This window comes from Ursus americanus, chromosome 6 (genome assembly GCF_024610735.1).
Source record: "Ursus americanus isolate L20-20 chromosome 6, mUrsAme1.1.p, whole genome shotgun sequence".
NCBI classification, from domain to species: Eukaryota; Metazoa; Chordata; class Mammalia; order Carnivora; family Ursidae; genus Ursus; species Ursus americanus.
The window spans coordinates 68,025,926-68,047,597 of NC_142132.1; the positions used below are offsets into that span (position 1 = coordinate 68,025,926).

The following is a 21,672-nucleotide window of genomic DNA, read 5'->3' on the forward strand; positions in this document are numbered from 1 at the left end:
CGTCTGGGAGGCACCCTCGCAGACCCCACCCCAGAGGGCTGCCAGTCTCCTTTCCTGTACACCCGTTCCCCTCATCGAACTTCCCTTCTCGGGTGCGCTCAGAAATGAGCGAGAGAGCGAACGGCAAACTTTCGGAGGTCCGGGAGACAGGCTGTGCGCTGCCCTCCCCAGCCGCGCGCGGGCGTGTGTGTGTGTGTGTGTGTGTGCGCGCGCGCGCCTCTGAGTGTGTAAGGGGCCGAGGCTGGAGAGGAAACCGGCCGCCTCGCGGTGAAGGAAGGAGCCTCCCCCTTCCTCGTTGCCCCCCTCCCCACTTCCCGTCCAGCTCGCTGTCGCTTCCCCCCTTCGTGGGCCTCGGGGCGCACGGAGCCTGCCCACCGCCGAGGAGCTGGAGGAGCCGGTGGGGCGCATGCTGGGCGGGGGACCCCAAGGCGCCCCGGCCGGTGGCGGCGGAGGCCACCGCGCAGGTAGGGGCACTGTCACCGCAGCCAGGCGGGGCGGGGGCCGGAGTGGCGAGTGGGAGGAATCCAGGCAAGAAGGGCGCGTTCTGCCCCCCTGGAAATAGTGTAGGCCTGGGGGTGTGCCTCTGTTCCCATCTTGGGTTCAGTGCACCCCTTTCCAGGAGAGGGAAACCGAGGCAGGGCACGTGGCGTACGGGGTTAAGAGAGGCGTGGGTCTGGGGCTGCCAGGTCCCTCCTCTAGGACTGAGCAGGGATCCCGGCAAGCGGCAGTTTTCGAAACTGCGCTCTTCCGACCCGCCCCGCTCGGCGGGTCCCGGTGGTGGAGGAGGGCGTCAGGGCTTGGGGTTTGGATGGGTGCGGGGACTCTCACACCCGCCCTCATCCTGACGCTCCGCTGAAGTTCGGGTTCCACCCCATCAGGGACCTGGAGGGGGGTGGTTGGGGGTGGGATAGGGAACGTAGTGCTGGCACCTCCCCAAGGGGCCGCTCTGCACGCAATTTCACCTCCCACTTCCGACTTGGCGACGGTAACGCCCACAGCCAGGCTCCGGAGAGACCGCTCCATTTCCACAGCCCTGCGCGCAGGTCGCCCTGTCAAGTCTCAGTGTTGACGCTGAGGCCTTTAAGGGGATTGTTGCTTTTCAAGAATCACGACTTCTCCTACCATCTCACTGTTAAAATATATGCAGAGGAATTTGAGACTTTGGGAAGGGAATGAGATTTGGAGTCAGGGGGTGCTGGGTTGTGTCCTTGCTGTGCCAGAAGAGGGCTAGGTAACTTTAGGCACATCCTTTAACATCTTGGAACCTTGGTTTCCTCAAATGTGAAAGGGATGCTACTACCTTAATGTGTGCTCAGTTAGACACATGAGGTTTGGATAATATCAGAGTCCTAAGGGCTGGGAGTTGGAGACAGTCGGCTGGCCTCTCAATCTTGGACTTAGTCATACCTCAGTTTCCCCATTTGTAAAGTGGGGACAGGGTCAGTGCCTACGTCGTAGGCTTGTTATGGGGTTTAAGTGTGGCAGTGGATGTGAGGCACTTAGTCTAGTGCCTGAGATACACAGTAAGCTTTAAAAAAATCTTAGTTCCTATTTTTACTAAGTAAAACCTAAATAATTTGGAGTGATGTGGAAATACCAGTTTGACTGGATTAAGGTATAAATAGAGTATTTTATTTTATTTATTTTTAAAAAGACTTATTTATTTATTTTAGAGAGGGAGAGGGAGAGAGTCTCAAGTAAACTCCCTACTGTACAGGAGCTGTTGGGGCACCATCTCTCCACCCTGAGATCATGACCTGAGCTGAAATCAAGAGTCAGATGCTTAACCAACTGAGCCACCCAGGCACCCTGATAATGGAGTATTTTAAAGGAAACTTAATTTTATTACACTCCGTCGTGGCACCTGAAACTTTCGGAGATTTGGCTGTGAACTTGAGTCACGGGTTAAAAAGAGCCTGGATCTGCTTTCTGACCTCTGTAACCTTAGGCCTCAGTTTCCTCATCTTTTTACAAGAAAAGACCAAAGACAAGAAAAGTGGGGGCAGTAATTACTGCTTTTTATACCAAGAGAGCTGCCTGAAGATCCAATGAGGTAAAAGATCTGAAAGTGCCTTGAAGAGTAGGGGTCACTATGCAAATGTAAGACATAGCTGCTAGCAGCAGGGGGTGATAACATCAGCAATTTCTTAGAGCCTACACTGTGCCAGGCACTCTCTTAGGAATCCCTTTGATGAAATCCTCCCTAAACCTTTGTGAGCTGGATATTTGGAATCTTCACTTTCCCTGGACAAAGCTGAAATGCAAGGTTATCCTGCCTCTTTCCCAAGGTCACGTAGCAGTTAAGGTAACGTCAGGATTCGAACCCTGGTCTGGGTGCCTCTCAAAAGTGTGTTCTCAGCCACTGGCCAAACTGAAGTGATGGAGACAAGCCATGGCTCAGAGTAGACCTGTGTTAGATTATAGGAGCTAATATATCCTAACATATTTACAGATTCTAAAATATGAGTGGGGGTGCCTGGCTGGCCCAGTCAGTAGAGCAGGCAACTCTTGATCTCAGGGTTCTGAGTTCAAGCCCCACATTGGCCATAGAGATTACTTAAAAACAATTATATATGTATGCGTGTATATGAGTAAATTGTTAACCCTGGCAGATGAGACTTTGACAAAATCTTAATTTTTTTATCCCGATTTTAAAATCTCATTTAAACTATTTTCTTGCACAAATAAACCATGAAAATTTGCAGAGAAAAAAGATATTAAAATCTTGGAAGGATGTATCTCAAGGATTCATTGCAAATCTCAGACTAAATGAAATCTGAATTCATGTTTTATTTTAACACTTAAGTTTGCCAGAACTCTTAGGGTGGTACAAGAGGTATAAACTGGTATTGAGCCTGTCTGTGTCACAGTTACTGTGCAGGGCTGGGACCCCCCATATTTCTGCAGGGACGTCACTGCTCACCTGAGATGCCCCCAGAGGAAAATGGACCTTTAGAGAAAGTCTGTGCACCTGAGGGAGAGTGAACACCAGGTCTCTCTGCTGCAGAAACAATTCCAAATTCATTTATTTTCTAAATGAAAGTTCCCTTAATCTTCTTTCTTCTTCCAGTAGCAAAGCACTCGCTCATTACAGGGAGCACAGAAAACAATAAACAAGAAAGAGAACATGAAAAATTACTGTAATCCCATCAATGCAGGCAAATAGCTTCATATCTCTGTTCTTGCAATCCATTTCTGTGCTATGTTCATCAACTTATATCTATTTTAAAAATGGGATGCAAACTATTATTATTTTGTTGAATGGCAAAAATAATACTTGCTCATTGGTCAAACATCCAGACATCAGTTTCGGAAACAAGCCAAAATTTATTCTGTGCATTAAAACTTTTCCTTTAAAGAAAATCTGAAAATTTTGATTGGAAAAGGATTAGAAATTAAGTTGTTGATGTTTGAGTTTCAGTGTGGTTTTGGTCAAAGTTCGATGAAAGACCTTCAGAGCCAAGAGAGAGTACAGTGGTGATCTTGAAATAATAAGATCTAAAATCCAGCATAGAAGAAAGATTTTGAGTATAAAACTAGGTGACACTTCAGATCAGGGTTATTAGAATTAGAATAATTGTTTTGATAATGATGATAATAGTTCAGTTTATATGCTGGGTTCTCATGCAAAGCAAGCAGAGAGCCCCGCTTTCAGAGGTGCCTTTGGCTGCCACTTAGGGCGTGGGGAAGGTCCCCTCTGGCACAGCCTGGGCCACTTGTGGCCGGTCATTTTTCAGCCAGCACCATTTAGTAATGTAAGACTTTTAGCCCTTGGGACTCTTATGTTGTTTGTTCTTGACATTAATGACTTTGTGGGAAAAATTCCTTAGTGAATGTCTTTTATGCAACAATCATGCAATTTTTAAAATGCCTGCCGCAGATGCTCTGACCATCCTGAATCCATTTTTTTCTTTTGAAATCAGTTTGCCAGCTGCTTATTTGGGCAGACTTTGCATTCAGTTTCCAAGTTTTCACAGCAAGTGGAAGTGGGAAAGAACTGTGGCTGACCAATGACTATTACAGATATTTGGCTTTGGAAGGCAATCGGGAGCCCACATGCTGTGCTCAGCGGCTGACAGGATCACTGGTTTGGTGTCTGCTTTCTTCACCCCATCCTCCTTCCTTTTGGTCACTTGTCTACTGTCGTGGCTCAGAAATGGATGGTAGAGATGTGGGGCTTCCTCTAATCATTAGGGTCACTGGTCGTCAAGTGTTATAAAGAGAATCACAGAACTTATTGCTGGATGAAGTTTCAAAAGGTCAACTGGTTAAACCTCTTGAGTTCTGGCAGGTGAGGCATTGACAAGCACATTTACCAAGTACAGATGCGGAGAACTATATATTTGGTCAATGGCATGGTAGTCGTAGGTACAGGAGATCTGGTCCCAAATGAAGTAATTGAAATAAATAGGCCTAGATTATCTTTCTCTTGTCAACTTCAGGTTAGTTTGCCAGCCACGTGGCGTTGTGCTCGTCCATTTAAAATACATGGACAAAATCTACCTGTTCAACTCTAACACTTGCCTGTCGTGGTAGGACTTTTCCCCTTTATTTGCAGATCCACGTGAACTCTCAGAGAAATGCAGTTAGGACAGTAAACTCCTTGAGGTACGTGATAGCAATCTCTGCGGATAAGTCATATATCAGAGACTACTGACAGCGGCAGTAGAGGTCACAGAGTCAGGCCTGCTTAGTTTACAGGTGGAAAAGGTGAGGAAGGCAGAAGAGTGAGTATTGAATCTGGGTCTTCTTCTATTACTGAGAGCTGTTTCCATTAAGCTTTGCTTCATTCCATAGTTTGGCATAATTCATCACATCAAAAATACTGAGTGAACCAAACTAAATCCTTATTGATTTATGTATTTTGGTATAGGCTGCCTTGGAAAGTAGTGAGGTTTTTTTTTTTTGCTATCAGGAACATTTAAGTTGGTGTTGGGTGGTTCTGTGGTTGAGTGCAGTGGGGGAGTCTGCCTGTGGGGAGGAAGGCTGGTTTGGGTGACTTGTGGGAACCCTGATAGCTCTAGGATTCTGTGATTTTTGTCCTGGAGGATTTGAGCTACTGTGTCAATTTCCTATTCCCTGCTCATTGAGGTTGCACATTTTGAACCCTCCACCCCTCCCAGGTGATTCCATTTCAAGAGGCCTAGACAGCTCCCTGCAGTTAGCTGCCTGAACGCCAGAGGTATTTAACTCCCCAGGGTTGCACATATCAAGGGTTGATATTAATCATTAACATGATCATGTTCATCCAGGCAAACAAATCGACCAGGAATAGAAACATGCATTTGACAGGTGGCTCAACATGGAGACTAATTGCTTTCATAGGTTGAAAGGTGAAATATCTCAAGTGTAATGAGTGAATTGTGTCCTGAATGTGGAACCTGAGGTTAAAATTAGTTTTGTGACATACACACCTAACTGTTCTTTTTCATGCCTGTTGTCTCTTAATTTGTGAGTGGATTGATCAGATGATTTGGCATAATTATTAGGCTTGATTTATGACACAGGAGAATGAATGTGTTTTGCATTTACAAGTGAACGCAGGCCTCATCTTACTCAAGAATGGATGGGAAAAGGAGGACTATTTTGCAGGGGTCAGATGAGAAAAGATGTAAATATAGAGATAAATTGGGGTTCTCCTGTTTCTAATAAAGTGGACAGTTAGTATTGCAAAAGCTGTTTTGTAATTAAAAATCCTCTGATGAAAAAAGTTTGTGTATTTCCCCATGATTCTTGATATTTCCCTAATGCTTTTCTTTATAGCCACAGGCCAGGCAGAGTGAAATATGAGAGAGCTGTCCTTGGGCAGAGATAATCTGGATTCAATTCAAACAATAGATTTGGAGGCCTTACATTACCTTGACTTTTTTTTTTTTTGAGGTAGAATTGACATACATTATATTAATTTCAGATGTATGACTTAATGATTTGATATTTGTATGTATTGTGAAATGGTCACCACATAAGTCTAGTTAACATCCTTCACCACACAGTTACAACATCTTTTTCTTGTGATGAGAACTTTTAGGATCTACTTTTAAGATCGTTTACCATCTACCTTGACTATCAATCCTTTTGTTTCCCTTTGTCTCTTACAGAATTCTCTTCTAGAGACATTAGCTTATCCATTTATTTGTTAATTCAAGAATATTTATTTAATGTACTGTACACATGGTACACGGTGTGCACAGCATGGTGTTTAAAGATGTATTAGATTGTCCTCACGGACCGTCCAGTCCAGAGGGAAGATGTAGCAAGCCTGGTGTTCTTTCCAAGTGATGGAAGGCAACCCTTAGGGCTTAGCAGCCACTCTTAGGATGCTTCTTTGGAGGGCATCCCAGGACTTCCCTATGTCTTCCCAGTCTTGACACTGATTGTATCAGGATTTTTCTGCTCTGGAAGTCCTTCCAGTCGGCCTCATGCTGCTGCCATGATAATCTTCCCAAAGCACTGACATGATTTGGTTACTATTACTCTGTGCACAGACTCATTGTCCCACAAGCAAATTCTTAGCATTCCTTGCCAGGCCTTCCATAAACTGGCCCCTGAATCCCTAAAATTGACACTCTCTTTTATTCTGGATGAAACAACATTCAGAAACTTCACAACTATCAATTCTCTTTTCTCCACTGAACTGCAAGCTTCTCAAGGGTATGGACCTATTCTACATTTATTCTTACCTTAAATTGCTACCACCGAATCTGGCAATGTGGTTTGTGCATCTCAATAAATGTCTGAACTGAACTGAATTTCTGAAACTCTTGATTGGTTTTGAAAGATATAAAAATAACAGATGTGGTGAATCTACACACCGGATGAGTCCAACTAAAAATAATAACGAGTTTAACTCAATTTGGTGAGGGAGGAGTAGACCACAGCATTCTACGCAGATGAGAGGGTAAGGAGATAAACCAGCCTGCTTCCTTGAGCTGAAGGAGTTTAAGCGGAGTCAGAAAAGCAGGTTAACATAACAAACTATACCAGAACTATACATAACAAACTATAACAGAAGAAGAGCAATGAAGGAGTGGACGACGCTAGAAGACCAGGGAAGGCTGAGAAGTTTTACTGGCTCGATCTTACATGAGGGATAATGTTTTGATGTGTAGAGATGGACGGGGGAGAGAGGACAGATTCCATAATATTCTTGGGAGGCAGAATAATGTGTGAAGAAGAAAGGAGGAATCCTTTCATTTATGATTTATCAACTGCAGTGTTCACTTCTAGGTATGATAACTTTGAAGATAACTTACTCAAGTATTGATTCTCATGCTTGCATATAAAATGTGCTGCTCTTCATCTAGGAAGAGATATCCTAGTTCTCCATCTGTAGAAACTGCATTAATTTCCTGGCTGTGGTGTTGTGTTTGCTTCACTTCATCGACGTTCTCTTCTCAGGCAGCTCCGTTGTGAGGACACACATTTCCCAGGCCCGGGGACGCCTCCAGCTGTCTGGGGACGGTGATGAAGGGGAGTGTCTCTCACTGATTCGGCACTCATGATCTCATCCTCTACCCAGATAGCCAGTTGGCCTTGGAGACTGTAGGATGAGTTCTGAACTATTTCCCAACCATGTGGCTTTTGTGTATCTTTCTTTACTTGACTTCAATAGTAGTTTGAATGGAAAAATGGACAAATTCTATAATCCTAATCCAACTGTTATCTTTTCTTAACTCTTTGATTTGGGATTATCTAGCATATTTATTCAAATATTAATTGTTTTAGAAACTTTTTTGGAAGGCATAATGTGATATATAAGAAAAGGCATTGATATTACCTCTGTTTTCCCCCATTTTGCTGAGGTAGAGTAGGGCTCAGTGGAAATAAAGTGAGATGTTCCAAGGAGGTTACTTTACCTTAGGCTAATCTTGCGATGAATTTATACTGACACTGCTCTTAAATTTGTATCCTGCTTTTTAATGAACAAATGATCCCCTCCCCCTTTAAATAATAGTCTATTCAAATTTGGAGACCACATTTTCCAATAAAATGTATAATTGTCAATCATTACAGACCTGGGGAAGGGGTGAGTCAACACCGAATTTACTATAGAGAAATGCACTCTTTCGGTTATGCCTTTGCATCAATCTGGCTCATTTCTTGAGGGCAGACCTAGTCTTATTTATCTTCTCAATCATTTCTATTAGACCTGAGGTAGGAATAAAGACTTATTGAGTTGCGCTGGCTTAAAGTAACATGTGTAATATGGCCAAATGGCATATAGGAGAATTGCTTCCTAACCACTGGTGGCTCTTGCCACCCACGTGGAGAAGCTTAGGCAGTGGCTGAATTAGCAAGGAGAGGGTAGGGCACTTGTTTTAAAGTTGCTTTTACATGGGGGTGCCTGGGTGGCACAGTCAGTTAAGCGTCCGACTCTTGGTTTCAGCTCCAGTCATGATGTCAGGGTCATGGGATCAAGCCCTTTGTAGAGCCCCAAGTCAAGCCCTGGGTCAGGCTCTGTGCTCAGCGGGTTTCTAAAGTTTCTCTGTCCCTCTCCCTCTGCCCCTCCCCCCTATTCTCTCTCTCTTTAAAATAAATAAATCTTAAAAAAAAAGGAATTAAGGTTGCTTTTACATGCAGGCACAACTATATATCAATACAAGTGGTGAAAACTTCTAAAGGTGCTTCCATTTACACATTTCATAAGAGAAAAATGTCAGCGGCCCATATCAAAGCACATTGCCATGACCTTAATTTGGAGTGACTTTAGACGACTGTGAAGCCTGGGCGGGGGGTGGGTGCTGCCGCATCCCTGAAGCCAACCCTTGCCCTTGCTTGGTGTTGCTACTGCTCCCAGCACCTCCTACATTCTATTGCTCGTGACATTCCTCACTTATCATGATGTACTGTGAATTCCTGAATCATCAGATGGATGCAGAGTGCATTGCCAAGGCAAATTTCATTTAAATTGCGATCAGAATACTTCACATTACTTGTTGTTGTGGATAAAGTGATGGCTAGCCATGACTGGTCAGGTGGCTGGATGGAAAGGGCACTCGACTAGGGGTTGGACCCTGGGCAAGTCCCTTAATCTCTCTGGATCTCAGTGTCCACTCTTGTGGAAATGGGGGAATGAGATCAGGCCCTCAGTGTACAATTGTGGTCAAATCCTTTCTATAAGAGCTCGTCACAATCTATAATATTTGTGTGTATAGAATTGCTTTTGTTATAAGCTTGCTGATACAGTTCCTAACATCAGTCCTACCTATGGCCTCAGTTCACCTTGTAGCTTGTCCCTCACACCCTCTCCTGGGTCCCCGATCCCTTAACTAAATCACATTAGTGTTTCTGTGGCAAAATAGATGCTTGTTCCCAGAACTAAGTGAGATAAAGACTCTTGATCGTTTTGCATCTGTGCACCTGAGGTTCGCCACTGTATGAGTTCAGTCAAATCAGATGGCTGCAAGATGAAGGAGAGAAAGCCTGTGGTTCGCAGACAGAGACTCCTGGGTTTTGGAATTCTAGACGATGCAGCACAAACTTGTACTTAATAGTTGTTGTAGTTTTGCTTCTTCTTCCCCTGCCCTCTTCTTCCTCCTCCATTTCCTGTTCTTAGCTGGTTGGGTCGTCTCTACTGTTTTTGAGATGGGCTGCTGATAAGCTGTCACCAAGCCCAGTGCTGCACAGGGGTGGGCGGAGGGCCACGAGAGGTGTCGCAGGGAGGATGGGAACAAGATCTTACGGAAGGTGTATTGTTCAGTCTGGCTTGAGCACATTTCCAGAGCTGGAGTACAGATGGCTCCTTTACAAGGCAGCCCTGGCGGTCTGCTCTGGGGGGTGGGGAGGTTTCTGTACTCAGCTTCCAAGACTGTGCTCACCACGCCTCCCTGGTTTTCGATTCTTGGTCTGACACTTGGATTCTTTGTGCTTTGCCTAGCAGTTTGGGAGGGCCAGGCTGTGTAGGCTGCCTTGCACTAGCTTTGATTCTTCTCTTGAGGCTGCCTCTTGGATGAATCCTTTATTGCCACACTTTGCAGCCCGAGGGCAAATGATACCTTATGCTGAATGCTTCCCGGGCTCCAGAGACTCTGAGGGTCTCGGAGGGAGCACGGGACACCTGCTGTCATTGACAGACCTGCAGGGGAGAGGGTTGAAAGGGTCAAGGTGCCCCCTGAAACGCCCACCACCTGTAAGCGAGGGGAGCGGGTCTTTTGGCATGTGCGATGGTGTCTTGGGCTCTGAGCGCTCTAGAGTTGCTTGTGATAAGGCTTTGTGTGGATGATTAATGCCAAATATATCACGGAGAGTGAAGGTTGCCTGACAGAGCATATCGGGTTGGCACTCAAAGGGAATGCTGATTTTGACCCCGTCAACCTTTGCTTTTTTCAAGGTATAATTTAATTTTGGTTTTGTCTTTATAAAATTTTCATCTGTAAGAAATACAAGCTCTGGAAGGTTCTCCCTTAGGATGCCGCATTTTGGTTTCTTCTCTGATGGTTTGCCTCTCCTGTCGCAGAAAATTCACTGCTCCTGCTGATATCATTTCATACCCAAAGAGGGCATTCTAACCTTAAAAGAAGTTCAGCTCAGCAACGTTCCTGCCATCGCCTTACTCTCTAAACTTGGAGTTTGCTCACTTCCTTGGCTTCTCAGGTGTTTTGGCTCCAGGGAAGAAATAGTCATGGTTCACATTTATTTAATAAAACCATTATGAAAACGAACCCAACCCGAGCTCACACGGGGCAGAGCAGGACCTGGCTACTTGCTTTCCCACCGAGACTCGCTGGCCCCCTGCACATTTGTAGAGCACTCGCTGGGAGCTGTTTTCTTGGAGGAAGAACTTCTGTGAGGCTGGGGACTGGGCAGGCCAGTTGGCTGATCCTTTGGGTGTTCTTTCAGCATTGTCTGCAGTGAGTGTGGGAGTCAAAGGCCCTTCAGTGCAAAGATAATGCCAGCTTGTTCCCTGGAACCCCAAAAGAGCCAGAGTCAAAGGGGCTTTTTGTTTTACCAACAGAAAAACCCACAGGAAATCCCAGCTTCAGAGACTCCTGTGCAGTCTCATTGTTCCATCAGATCAGACTGTGCTTTCGCCTCTGAGAGAGGCAGTAACTCGTACAAAAAATAAATAAATGAAAGGATGCCGTTCGCGGTGGCTGGGGGTCAAGTGCACCTGCCGCGTGCACTAGCACGCAGGTGGGGCACTTGCCTTTGACCCCGGTGCCCAGGCTCTTTTAGCAGTGAGCTCTTCCTAGCTAGCTAATTGAGGGGAATAATAGCCACATCCTGCTGTGATGAGAATTGACTGTGGTCATATGAGTAAAGCTCTGAGTACAGTGTCTTGCTTGCTTATCTTGGGCACTTGGACTATTATTATTACTATTATCATTGATGGGCTCTTACTAGATTCTGTCACTTACTATGTGTATTCCCTTCATCTGTAAGCTGGGCAGTGATGATGCTTATCTCGTAGGACTGTTGTGAGCATTACATGAGGTAACATACACAAAGGGCTTGGGAAAACAGTGGCAAATTAAAATAGGGGCTGCAGGTGGGCCGGCGATGTCCTGCCCAGCGTCCAGGTAGAGGGGTGAGTGGGGCTGACACCCAGGCTGGGCCCCTGTGCCGAGGAAGGCCTGCCTTTTCCTAATTCATCAGCTCAGAAGGACTACCTTTTACTAATTTAGTTTCCCAGAGGGGATGTCTTTTCATAGTTCATCATCCCCGAGGAGGTACCTTTTTAAAAAACTTGTCCAGTGGTACCATATGTGCCAGCAGTGGCCCTGTTGACAAGAGAAAGGTGCTGTTATCAATACAGCAGGCAGGGCCTTCTGGAAGAAGTGCGTGGCACGCTTTACCTGGCTCGGTCTTTCTTGTTCACTTCACTGTAATTTCAGTGATGTGATTACCATGATTAGAGCAACAATTTTGCCATTTCTTCAATTCTTAATTTTCCCTAGAATTTTCCTTGAGGCCGAGGACTATCGTCCCCTGCCTTCCAAGGCCCCCTTCCTCACCACTGCCCTGCACATGTCCTCCAGAATGGATACTTGTTAGAACTGACTCTTGGCCCCTTACCCGCCCCTTCTGTGCTTTGCTCTTTACTGCTGAGGCTGGGCATCTGAAAATGGCACATCCCTGGCTCCCTTGCCTGCTTCCTTCCTGTTAAATTCTGCCAATAAGAGGCTCTTGTGGGATACAAGAGGCAGGAGGAAGAGAAAAGCTTCTGGAAAGGGATAAAGAAAGGGGGGTAATCAGAAGGGGGAATGAAACATGAGAGACTATGGACTATGAGAAACAAACTGAGGGCCTCAGAGGGAAGGGGGTGGGGGAATGGGATAGACCGGTGATGGGTAGTAAGGAGGGCACGTACTGCATGGTGCACTGGGTGTTATACGCAACTAATGAATCATCGAACTTTACATTGGAAACCGGGGATGTACTGTATGGTGACTAACATAATATAATAAAAAATCATTAAAAAAAAAAAAAGAAAAGCTTCTGGATTCTGGGTTTTTCAATGGGGCAGCTGGAGACATGAGCTGGAGCAGTGGCAAGGCTGGCCAGCAGCCCTGCCAGGGAGCCTTTTGTCCCAGGCTCCAGAGCCAATGCACGCATCCCTTCCACTGCAGGAGACTGAACAGGCTCCAGACATAGCCCGGGAGTGTCAGCCTCTGATCTCTAGCTACTGCCCTTCCTCCTCCTGGCTCCTGCCTTTCCTTCTCCTTTGTTCTCTTCCAGTTCTTTCCACACCTTTGTGTCCAGCGCCCTAGATTAAATGTCCTCTGTTTGGTGTACTTGGAGGGGTCTCTGTTTTCCTACTCAGCGTATGGCTTCTGTGGATTCTAAATCTGTGGGGGGTTTAGGGGCTGGGATACTCCCTAGGATCTCATAGCACATGGACCCTTCCTCTGTTTCCATCTTCATTCCACATGTCAGGATTACTGTGATAGCCTTTAAAACAGGTTTTCAGCCTCTGGCCTCTTCCTAATCACAGTGGACATTCTGGTCAGATTAATTTTCCTAAAACTCTAGTTCACCTGGCTCACACCTCTGTTCAAAACCCTACAATTTTTATGGCAGCCATTTAGCAAAGGTACAGTCACCTGTGACCTAAACCCCAACGGTGAGAATCATTACCAGGGACACCTCTTCTGCAATTCTAGTAAGGGAGAGGTCTGTGCAGTCAGATGGTCATTCCTTCACCCTGGCTGGGAGGAAGGCAGTTAGCTCAATGATAGACACACCAGCAGTCACATGGCTGTAAGGAAGATTTCAAAGCCTGGCTGTGGCTGCGTCCTGCCTCTGCTTCCCTCCCCTCACTAGTTTCTCTTTCCTCCCCTCTTTTTTTTTTTTCTTTTTTTCTTTCTTTCTTTCTTTCTTTCTTTCTTTCTTTCTTTCTTTCTTTCTTTCTTTCTTTCTTTCTTTCTTTCTTTCTTTCCCTCTTCCTTCCTTCCTTCCCTTTCTTTCTCTCTCTTCCTCCCTTCCCCCCTTCTCCTTTTCCCCCTTCCCCTTCCCTTCTTCCCTTCCCTTCTCTCCCTTCCCTCCCCTTTCTTTCTTTAAGATTTTATTTATTTATTTGAGAGAGGGGGAAGGGGCAGAGGGAAAGAGAGTAGCAGACTCCTCGCTGAGCAAGGAGCCCGTGTTGGGAGGGGTGGCTCAATCCTAGACAGATGGTTAATGGACTGAGCCCCCCAGCGCCCCCCCCCCCCGCCCACCCCCCACTGGTTTCTTGTTCAAGTCAAACTGTACTGCATTGGCCCCTCTGCCTCTCCTGGAGGGCAAAGTTGTTTATAAGCTCTGCCCAATATCCCGGGAAGTTTAAATCACATCACTTCTTGTAAACCAACGGAAATATCTGTACTGTGAAAAGTGCAGATGAGCTGTAAGCCTAGAAGAGATTGCTTGGGGGGGGGGTGGGGGAGTTTCACCCAGCGGTTTTCTGACTTCCTTTAAGTAATGTTTATAGGAAATTCCATATTGAAGAAGATGGGAAGATTCTCTTAAGAGAAATGAACATTTCTCTTACAGAGAGAATTATAGAGTCACCTGGAAGAAAAATAATACAGTTAATGTTCAAACATAGCTTTATTGCTTCCATATAAAAAAACCCAAAACATACGCATTGCAAAAAAAAAAAAAAAAAATCAAGCCTGAAAAATACATCAAGAAATGATCACTGAAGTCCCACCTTCCTCACTTTTAGTTCTTTAATGGACATCCTTCTAGAAGGTTCACAGAGCCTCTGTTATATACACATACAGTTTTATAGAAATGGGATCATGTTGCACCTTGTCTTTTAGCCTAATTTTACTCCTGCTTATCAATATAGCACAGAAATGTTCTCATGTCAGCAAATGTTGCTTTACATCGTCATTTCGAATGAATGGCTACACGGTAGATGGCTTGTTTGTAGCATGTTTACTCATCCAGTCACATTAAACTGCAATGTTTACAATTGTCACCCTTTAGAACATGCTTTTATTAAGTTCCTGTATCTAAGGTGATGCTAGTGCCATAACAGGTATTCTGAGCTATCAGTGCCTTAAGACACTAGAAGTGTCTTCAGATCCTCCCTCCATCTACTGGTGGTCGAGGCACCAGGCTTGGCTGGAGGGGCTGCTCTGCCTTGCACGGCCATTCAGGGACTCAGACTGACAAAGGCCCCACCACCTTCAGCATGTGGCTTCCAAAGTTGTCCTGGCCTTTGCCACCCAGCTGGCACAGTGGAAAAGAGAGCAGAAGCCTTCATGGGAGGTTTAGAATTGGAAGTGGCAGGGGCTTGTTCTGCCCACATTCCATTGGCCAGGGTCAGTCACGTGGCCAGGCACAGCTGCAAGGGAGGCTGGGAAAAGTCGCTTGGCTGTGAATGTGGGAGGAAAAGGAAATAGGCTTGGTGAACAGTGGCCAGTCTCTGCCACAGCTCTCCCCACTGGTCACCAAATTCCTATTTGTTTCTTCCCTGACATTTCCACTCACCCCTCCCAGAAGGAGACACTGGAGGTCCCACTCAGTCAATGCGTCCCAATCACTCTTCAGGATCTCTGGCTGATGCACCGTCTTCTCCACATCTGAATGAGGATCCTCACATTTCTGTGACTTGTGAATTAGAAAAGAAAAATATTTGCCTTCTTCCAGCCTCTCTCAGTTTTCAGTGGTGGAGCAGAGACAGCATAAGAGCACTAAAAACTCCTACTTGGAACAGGGTAAAATAGGATCTGCACAGTAGTCATGGGTGCAAAGCAATCAGGAAAACCATTGGGTGGGCAAGGTGGAGGCCCCCCAACCAGGGGGTGGGAGAACTTTCTCCATTAGACCTTAATTCTGCTTTCTGAGAGGAAATCTCTTATTGATTGGTCTTCATGGTCTGTCCTGCCAAGTTCCTGTTTTCTTTTATTCTCCATGGCAACATTTGAAGCAGTTGCTGGGGAGTCTGCCATCTTCACGAGGGTGTGCATAGTTTTTGCTGCCCTCTGTTTGGTGGCCTGAGGTTTTTTAAGGCTCTTATAGACTTTTTAATTTTTTTAGTTCAAGCTCATGGTTTCTCAGGCTATACATTTCTGTCAAAGCTTAGTAAGGTTCTCTTCTGTTTTCTTCCATTAAATTCCTTATACCAATAGCTAATCCCCAAGTTTTTTCCCCTAGATTTTATTATCAAGCTTGATTATTGCATTACTTTGTCACCCCATGCCCTTCTTTCTCAACTAAATGGTGATTACTATGAGGCCCGCAAGCTCAGACGGAAAGGCAACACTCTTAATCAGTTCTTTGCTACAGGCCAGAGGCTTTGGGCCTTTGTCACTCAAGTTTTTTCAGTCTTATTTCTTACTGTTTGAGATTAAGAAGCAACCAGCTTCCAACTCTTTCCAATCCGTTAAGCACACACATTTCTGCATTCTAGCTCCTTTCATTTATGCTTGCAAACAAATTCTTTTTTAAAAAATTTATTTATTTGAGAGAGAATGAGAGCATGAGCAGGGGGAGGAGAAGAGGCAGAGGGAGAAGCAGACTCCCCACTGAGCAGGGAGCCTGATACGGGACTCAATCCCAGGACCCTGGGATCATGACCTGAGCTAAAGGCAGACGCTTAACCGACTGTGCCACCTAGGTGCCCTGCAAATAAATTCTTGACTGAGCATAACTCTTTTTAAACATATTTCTTAAATATTTACTATTTCTTTCATTTTATTACTAATGTTCTACTTTCCAACTCTTTCCCTAGAGCTACAAGCATGGTAGACAGTAGGTCTGCTTTTTTAGTTACTGCAGGTGATGATTTTACCAAATATTTTGCTACTGCATAAGTTGGGCCTCCATCTTCCCAACCTCCAAGATCAGTTTCCTTGGTGTCCACTGCCTGATTACTAAGCCAGTCCACTTGTTTTAAGTAGTACCCTAGTTTAAGGCACTGATTGCTGTATCAGTTCACCTGCTATTGTAATGTAAAAACCCAAATTCTCAGTGGCATGTCACTTTCAAAGTTTGTATCTTGCTCATATAAACACTTTGAAGTCAGGTTGTTGGTAGTGGTGGTAGGGGGTAGGGGTTCTATTCTATTTACTCATTCAGGGCTTTAGGTGGACCAGGTCTCCTCTGTTTTCAACACATGGCTTCCAAAGTCACTCAGAGGGTCAACATCTAATCAGTAGACAGAAGAAATAAGAGCGTGGAACAACTGCAAAGGAGGTTTTCACAGGCCAGGCCTGAAAGTGGAGGACATTACTTTTGTCCTCCACTTTGATTGACTAGGACTCACACTCATGGCTACACCTAATTTCAAGGGGAACTGGGAAATGTGTGTGTGTGTGTGTGTGTGTATGTATATATACATATAAATAAATAAATAAATATATAAATAAATATTACTCAGCCATCAAAAAGAATAAAATCTTGCCATTTGCAACGACATGGATGGAGCTAGAGAGCATTATGTTAAGTGAAATAAGTCAGTCAGAGAAAGACAAATAACATATGACCTCACTCATGTGGAATTTAAGAAACAAAACTAATTAACATGGGGAGAAAAGAGAGGGGCAAATCAAGAAACACTCAATGATAGAGAACAAACTGAGGGTTGATGGAGGAAGGTGGATGGGGGATGGGCTAGACGGGTGATGGGTGTTAAGGAGGGCACTTGTGATGAGCGCGAGGTGTTGTATGTAAGTGATGAACCACTAAATTCTACACATGAAACCAGTATTACACTATATGTTAACTAGAATTCAAATAAAAATTTGGAGAAAAAAAGAAAAAAGTGTTTATAAAATACATGTAAATTGAGATAAAGCATCCCCAGACGAAATAAAAAGTAGTAAAACATAACAAAGGAAGAAAAATGTTCAATAAGTGAAAGAGTTAAGTAAATGAAAATAAAAATATTGAGAAAGGCAAAACAAATTCAAGACTCAATATTCAGTAAGACATAATACATTTATGGTCCAAAACAAAGAAAATATAGTCACACTTTATTTTATTGTTCTTTGCATATATTGTGTGTGTTTTTTTTTTTTTTAAGAAATTGAAGGTTTATGGCAACCCTGCAATAAGTGAGTCAGTGGGCACCATTTTTCCAACAGTATTTGCTCTCTTCATGTCTCTGTGTCACACGTTGGTAATTCTAACAATATTTCAAACTTTCTTATTGTTTTGTTATGGAAATCTGTGATCAGTGATTACGACTTGCTGGAAACTCAGATAATGATTAGCATTTTTTAGCAATAAATTACTTTTAAATTAAGGTATGTACATTTTTTTTTAGACATAAGGCACACTTAACAGACTACAGTATTGTGTGACTATAACTTTTATATGCACTGGGAAATCAAAAAATTCACTGGACCCGCTTTATTGTGATATTTGCTTTACTGTGGTGGTCTGGAACTGAGCCTACAAGGTCTTAGAGGTATGCCTGTAGAAGTTTCCCCAATACCAAAGGCAAAAAAGGTTAAAATAAACTAAAATCACAAAATGAGAAATGAAACTAAAAATATAAAAATTACAAATCCTTTAGAAGACTATAGGATTGTACAAATTAGCAGAAAAACAGGAAAAATTAGTGGCAACATAAATCCTGCCCTCACAGTGCTTCAATCTGAATTTATGCCTGTGATTAGGGGGTCCCTAGTAGGCATTTTCAGAGTGGAGAACTGCGGGGGGTGGGGTAGTGGGAGGGAACGTGGGTCCTCCCTCCTTTACAGGACCTAAAATGCCTGAGTGGAATGATGTTGCAAAATGGCAGAGTAGAAAGCTCCAGGCCCTTGCTCTCTCATGGAGATGTTAAAAAAGACAAAAACAAACAACCAATGAGAGACTGGCTAAAACTTAACTTCACAGGAGCTCTGGAAAATAGTTAGAGGTCTACAGTAATTAAGTGAATGTCCAGTTAAGAAAAAGCCACATTCAAAATGGTAGGTTCTATAGAATTTAAACAGTAAGTGCATAAAAAATCATTATAAGTCTATGTTAATGAGTACACAGTGTATAAAGATGTGATTTGTGACATCAGTAACATGAAGGGGGATGGAGCTGTGTAGAAGCAGAGTTTTTGTATGCTATTGAAGTTTAGTTGGTATCAATTCAAATTAGATTATTATAACTTTAGAATATTATATGTAATCCTCATGGTGGCCACAAAGAAAACATCTATAGAGTACACACAAAAGGAAATGAGAAGGAAATCAAAATGTGCTGCTATAAAAAAATCAACTAGACTCAGAGGAAGGCAATAAAGGAGGAAATGAGGGACAAGCGAACTGTAAGATATGAAGACAACAAATAGCAAGACAGCAGAAGTAAGTCCTTCCTTATCAGTAATTGCTTTCCATGTGACTAGATTAAATGCACCAAAAGGCAGAGATTGGCAGAATTGATAAAAAAAAAAACAAAAACCCATGATCCAACTACAGAGACTTGCTTTAGCTCTAAGGACACACATATGTTGAAAGTAGAAAGGTAGAGAAAGATATTCCATGCAAATAGTAATCAAAAGAGAGCTGAAACTAATACTAGACAAAATAGACTTTAAGTAAAAACGTGTTACAGGAAACAGAGAAGGACGTTATATATTGATAAAAGGCTCAATTCACCAAGAAGATAAGATAGTTATATATGTACCAAATATCAGAGGTCCAAAATACAGGAAGCAAACACGGGCAGAATTGGAGGGAGAAGTGGCTCTGGAGTGGAAAGCCCATGTAATGCAGCAAGCGGGCTAGTGCAGTCTTGTTCATGATTCCTACATCTGTAATCTTTCAAGTCCCTATACTTCGTGTGCATTCTGACTTCCGTGGTGCTGCCCCTATGACTTGGTGATGAGCATCCTCACCTCGGTTGTATCACTTCCCACCTTCCTGTCCAGAGGGCTCTCTTTCCTCCAAACCCCATCCCCTCCAGCTTTCGTATGAGTCCAGATTAATGGCTTGGATCACTTGCCCTTAGCCTATTGTACACACTGTCTCTACCATTCTTTAGCATATTACATTTGATATTTGAAACTTGAATTTATATTTTCTCTATTCGTTGGTCTCCCCAAACAAATCTTCGGTTCCATGGGGGCTAATGTTTTTTTAGTCGCTGGCACCAAGCACTGTAACCCGGATGCAGAATCTTATTTATTTACTTATTTTTTACTGCATCAATAGATCTCTTTAATTTAGGCCCAAACAGTGATCTTAACCTGGGTTAAGCATTAGCTAATGGAAGCATCACAGGTATTAAGTTGGGTAGCATAGCTAAGCTACTGAATTTTCTGAGCCTCAGTTTCCTAATTTTTAGATCTGGGGTCTATTTTATTGTGCCTTTACTATGTTTGTCAGGCCATGTGCTACTGCTCTCATGTAACCATCATAACAGCCTAAAGACGGGATACTGTTCTTATCCCCATTTTTCAGATGAGAAAACTGAGGCCCAGAGACATTGAGTAACTTGCCAAAGTTATGCATTCCATAAATGGAAGAGCTAGAATTTGAACCCACATCTCCCTGAATCTTTGCTTATTATTATTTTAAAGATCCACATATACTTATCATTCAGTTCTTTAAGTTCTTCATCTTGCTTGTGATCTAAGTTCAAGCCTTTCATTACTTCTCCCCCTCCCCAGTGATGGTGAGGTAGACAGAATAATGGCCCTTCAAAGATCTCTGCCTACGAATCCCTGGAACCTGTGAATATAGTACCTTCTGTGGCAAAAGAGACTGCAGATGTGTTTAAGTTAAAAACCTTGAGATGAGGTCCTGTTTTCGATTATCCAAGTGGGCCCAGTGTAATCTGTGGGTCCTTCTAAGTGAAAGAGGGAGGAAGGAGTCAAAGCCAGAGATCTGAAGATGCTCAACTGCTGGTTTTGAAGATGAAGGAGGAAGTCATAAACCAAGGAATTCAGGTGGCTTCTAGAAGCTGGAAAAGTCAAGAAAACCGATTCTTCCCTGGAGCCTCCATAAGGAAAGTAACCCTGTTGACACCTTGATTTTAGCACAGTGATGCCCATCTTTGACTTCTGACTTCCAGAACCATAAGAGAACACATTTGTGTTACTTTGAGCTAGTAAATCTGCGGTAATTTGTTACAGCAGCACTAGGAGACTAATACAGTCGTGTTTCTGCTTTCCATGCTCTCTGGAAGATTTCTGCACTAGTTCTTTAAAATTCCCTCTCCCTTCACATCTCTCCCTCCCTCTGCCACCATTCCAAGTCACATTCCAGAGCACTGTGTCTCCACTGGGTTATCACTCTCTGTGAATGTGGTAAGGTTCTCACTTCTACTTAAGGCCATGCTGTGCTAGTGACCTTCCTGTCTGTTTTCTCTTAAAAGGTGGTGCCCAGAAAGGGAAAGAATAGTCCATATGTGTTCTTAGCAGCACAGGGAGCAGTAGATCTGGCTCCTTAACCTGAACATTAGGTCCCTTCAATGCAAGCCAAGATAATGCTTAATTCTGATGCTCACATCACACTGGCCACTCCGATTGAGTTTACTGTTCATTACAACCCCTCAGTTTTTCACATCATATTAAAGCAGAAGACATTATGAATTGTTCTTGTATCTTGTAGAATGTCCTCCATCCTGACTCATGTCGCTTTTGGCTAACGGAGGGAAAAAATGTACTGAATTCATCTCCCCAGGGAAATATTTAAAGACTGGGCTAATAAGGAGAGGCAGATGGATTTCTGAAAGAAAGATGGCAAATCTAGAGCTAATCTAATTAAAGGGTTATGGGAACTTTGCATTGGTGCATAAATAAAATATGACAATCAGTGTCAGCTAAGAAACCCTCAGCAAAAATTGAATCTCATATTTTAGTATTACATACAAATGTTATTATTATTTTTTTAAACAAATAGTGGTATGATATAAAAGAAGCTGAGTGAAGCAGAGAGACGAGGGTAGACCCAGCCAGACACAGGATCCCCATCCTCTGCCCAAGCCCTCCCCACATGCTCTTTAGAGGACATAGGATCTCCCAACCATTTCATTCCATGAAACATCTGTGACATTGCCAGCTTGAAAGGTAAAGGGAAATGCTCTTAGGGAAAATAGAAGGCTTTCATCCTTGCCCAGTCATCATGGGCTCTGAGGATGACTGGGAACCTGAGAATCTGGAGAGGGGAGTTCAGGATTAGCTTCAGCAAAGGAGGGTGCTGTGAGGTTATTGAGCATTTCAGAGATGGAACAGTTCTTTCCTTTAAAATTCAGAACAGCTGTGCCCAAACCCTCTGGGCTTCCTAGGATTTGTGTTTAAATGTT

At 43.7% G+C, this 21,672-nt stretch overlaps 1 protein-coding gene across 2 annotated transcripts in view; it reads left to right on the top strand.

Annotated features, from left to right (window-relative positions):
* Positions 1 to 233: 233 nt before the first annotated feature.
* DISC1 (DISC1 scaffold protein) overlaps positions 234 to 21,672 on the top strand; it is a 364,802-nt gene continuing 343,363 nt past the window's right edge. For both annotated transcript variants that reach the window (XM_045783648.2, XM_087863118.1), the window contains exon 1: positions 234 to 464. In XM_045783648.2, the coding sequence (XP_045639604.2) occupies positions 407 to 464 (58 nt within the window). In that variant the 5' untranslated portion in view covers positions 234 to 406. The remainder of the gene's footprint in view (positions 465 to 21,672) is intronic.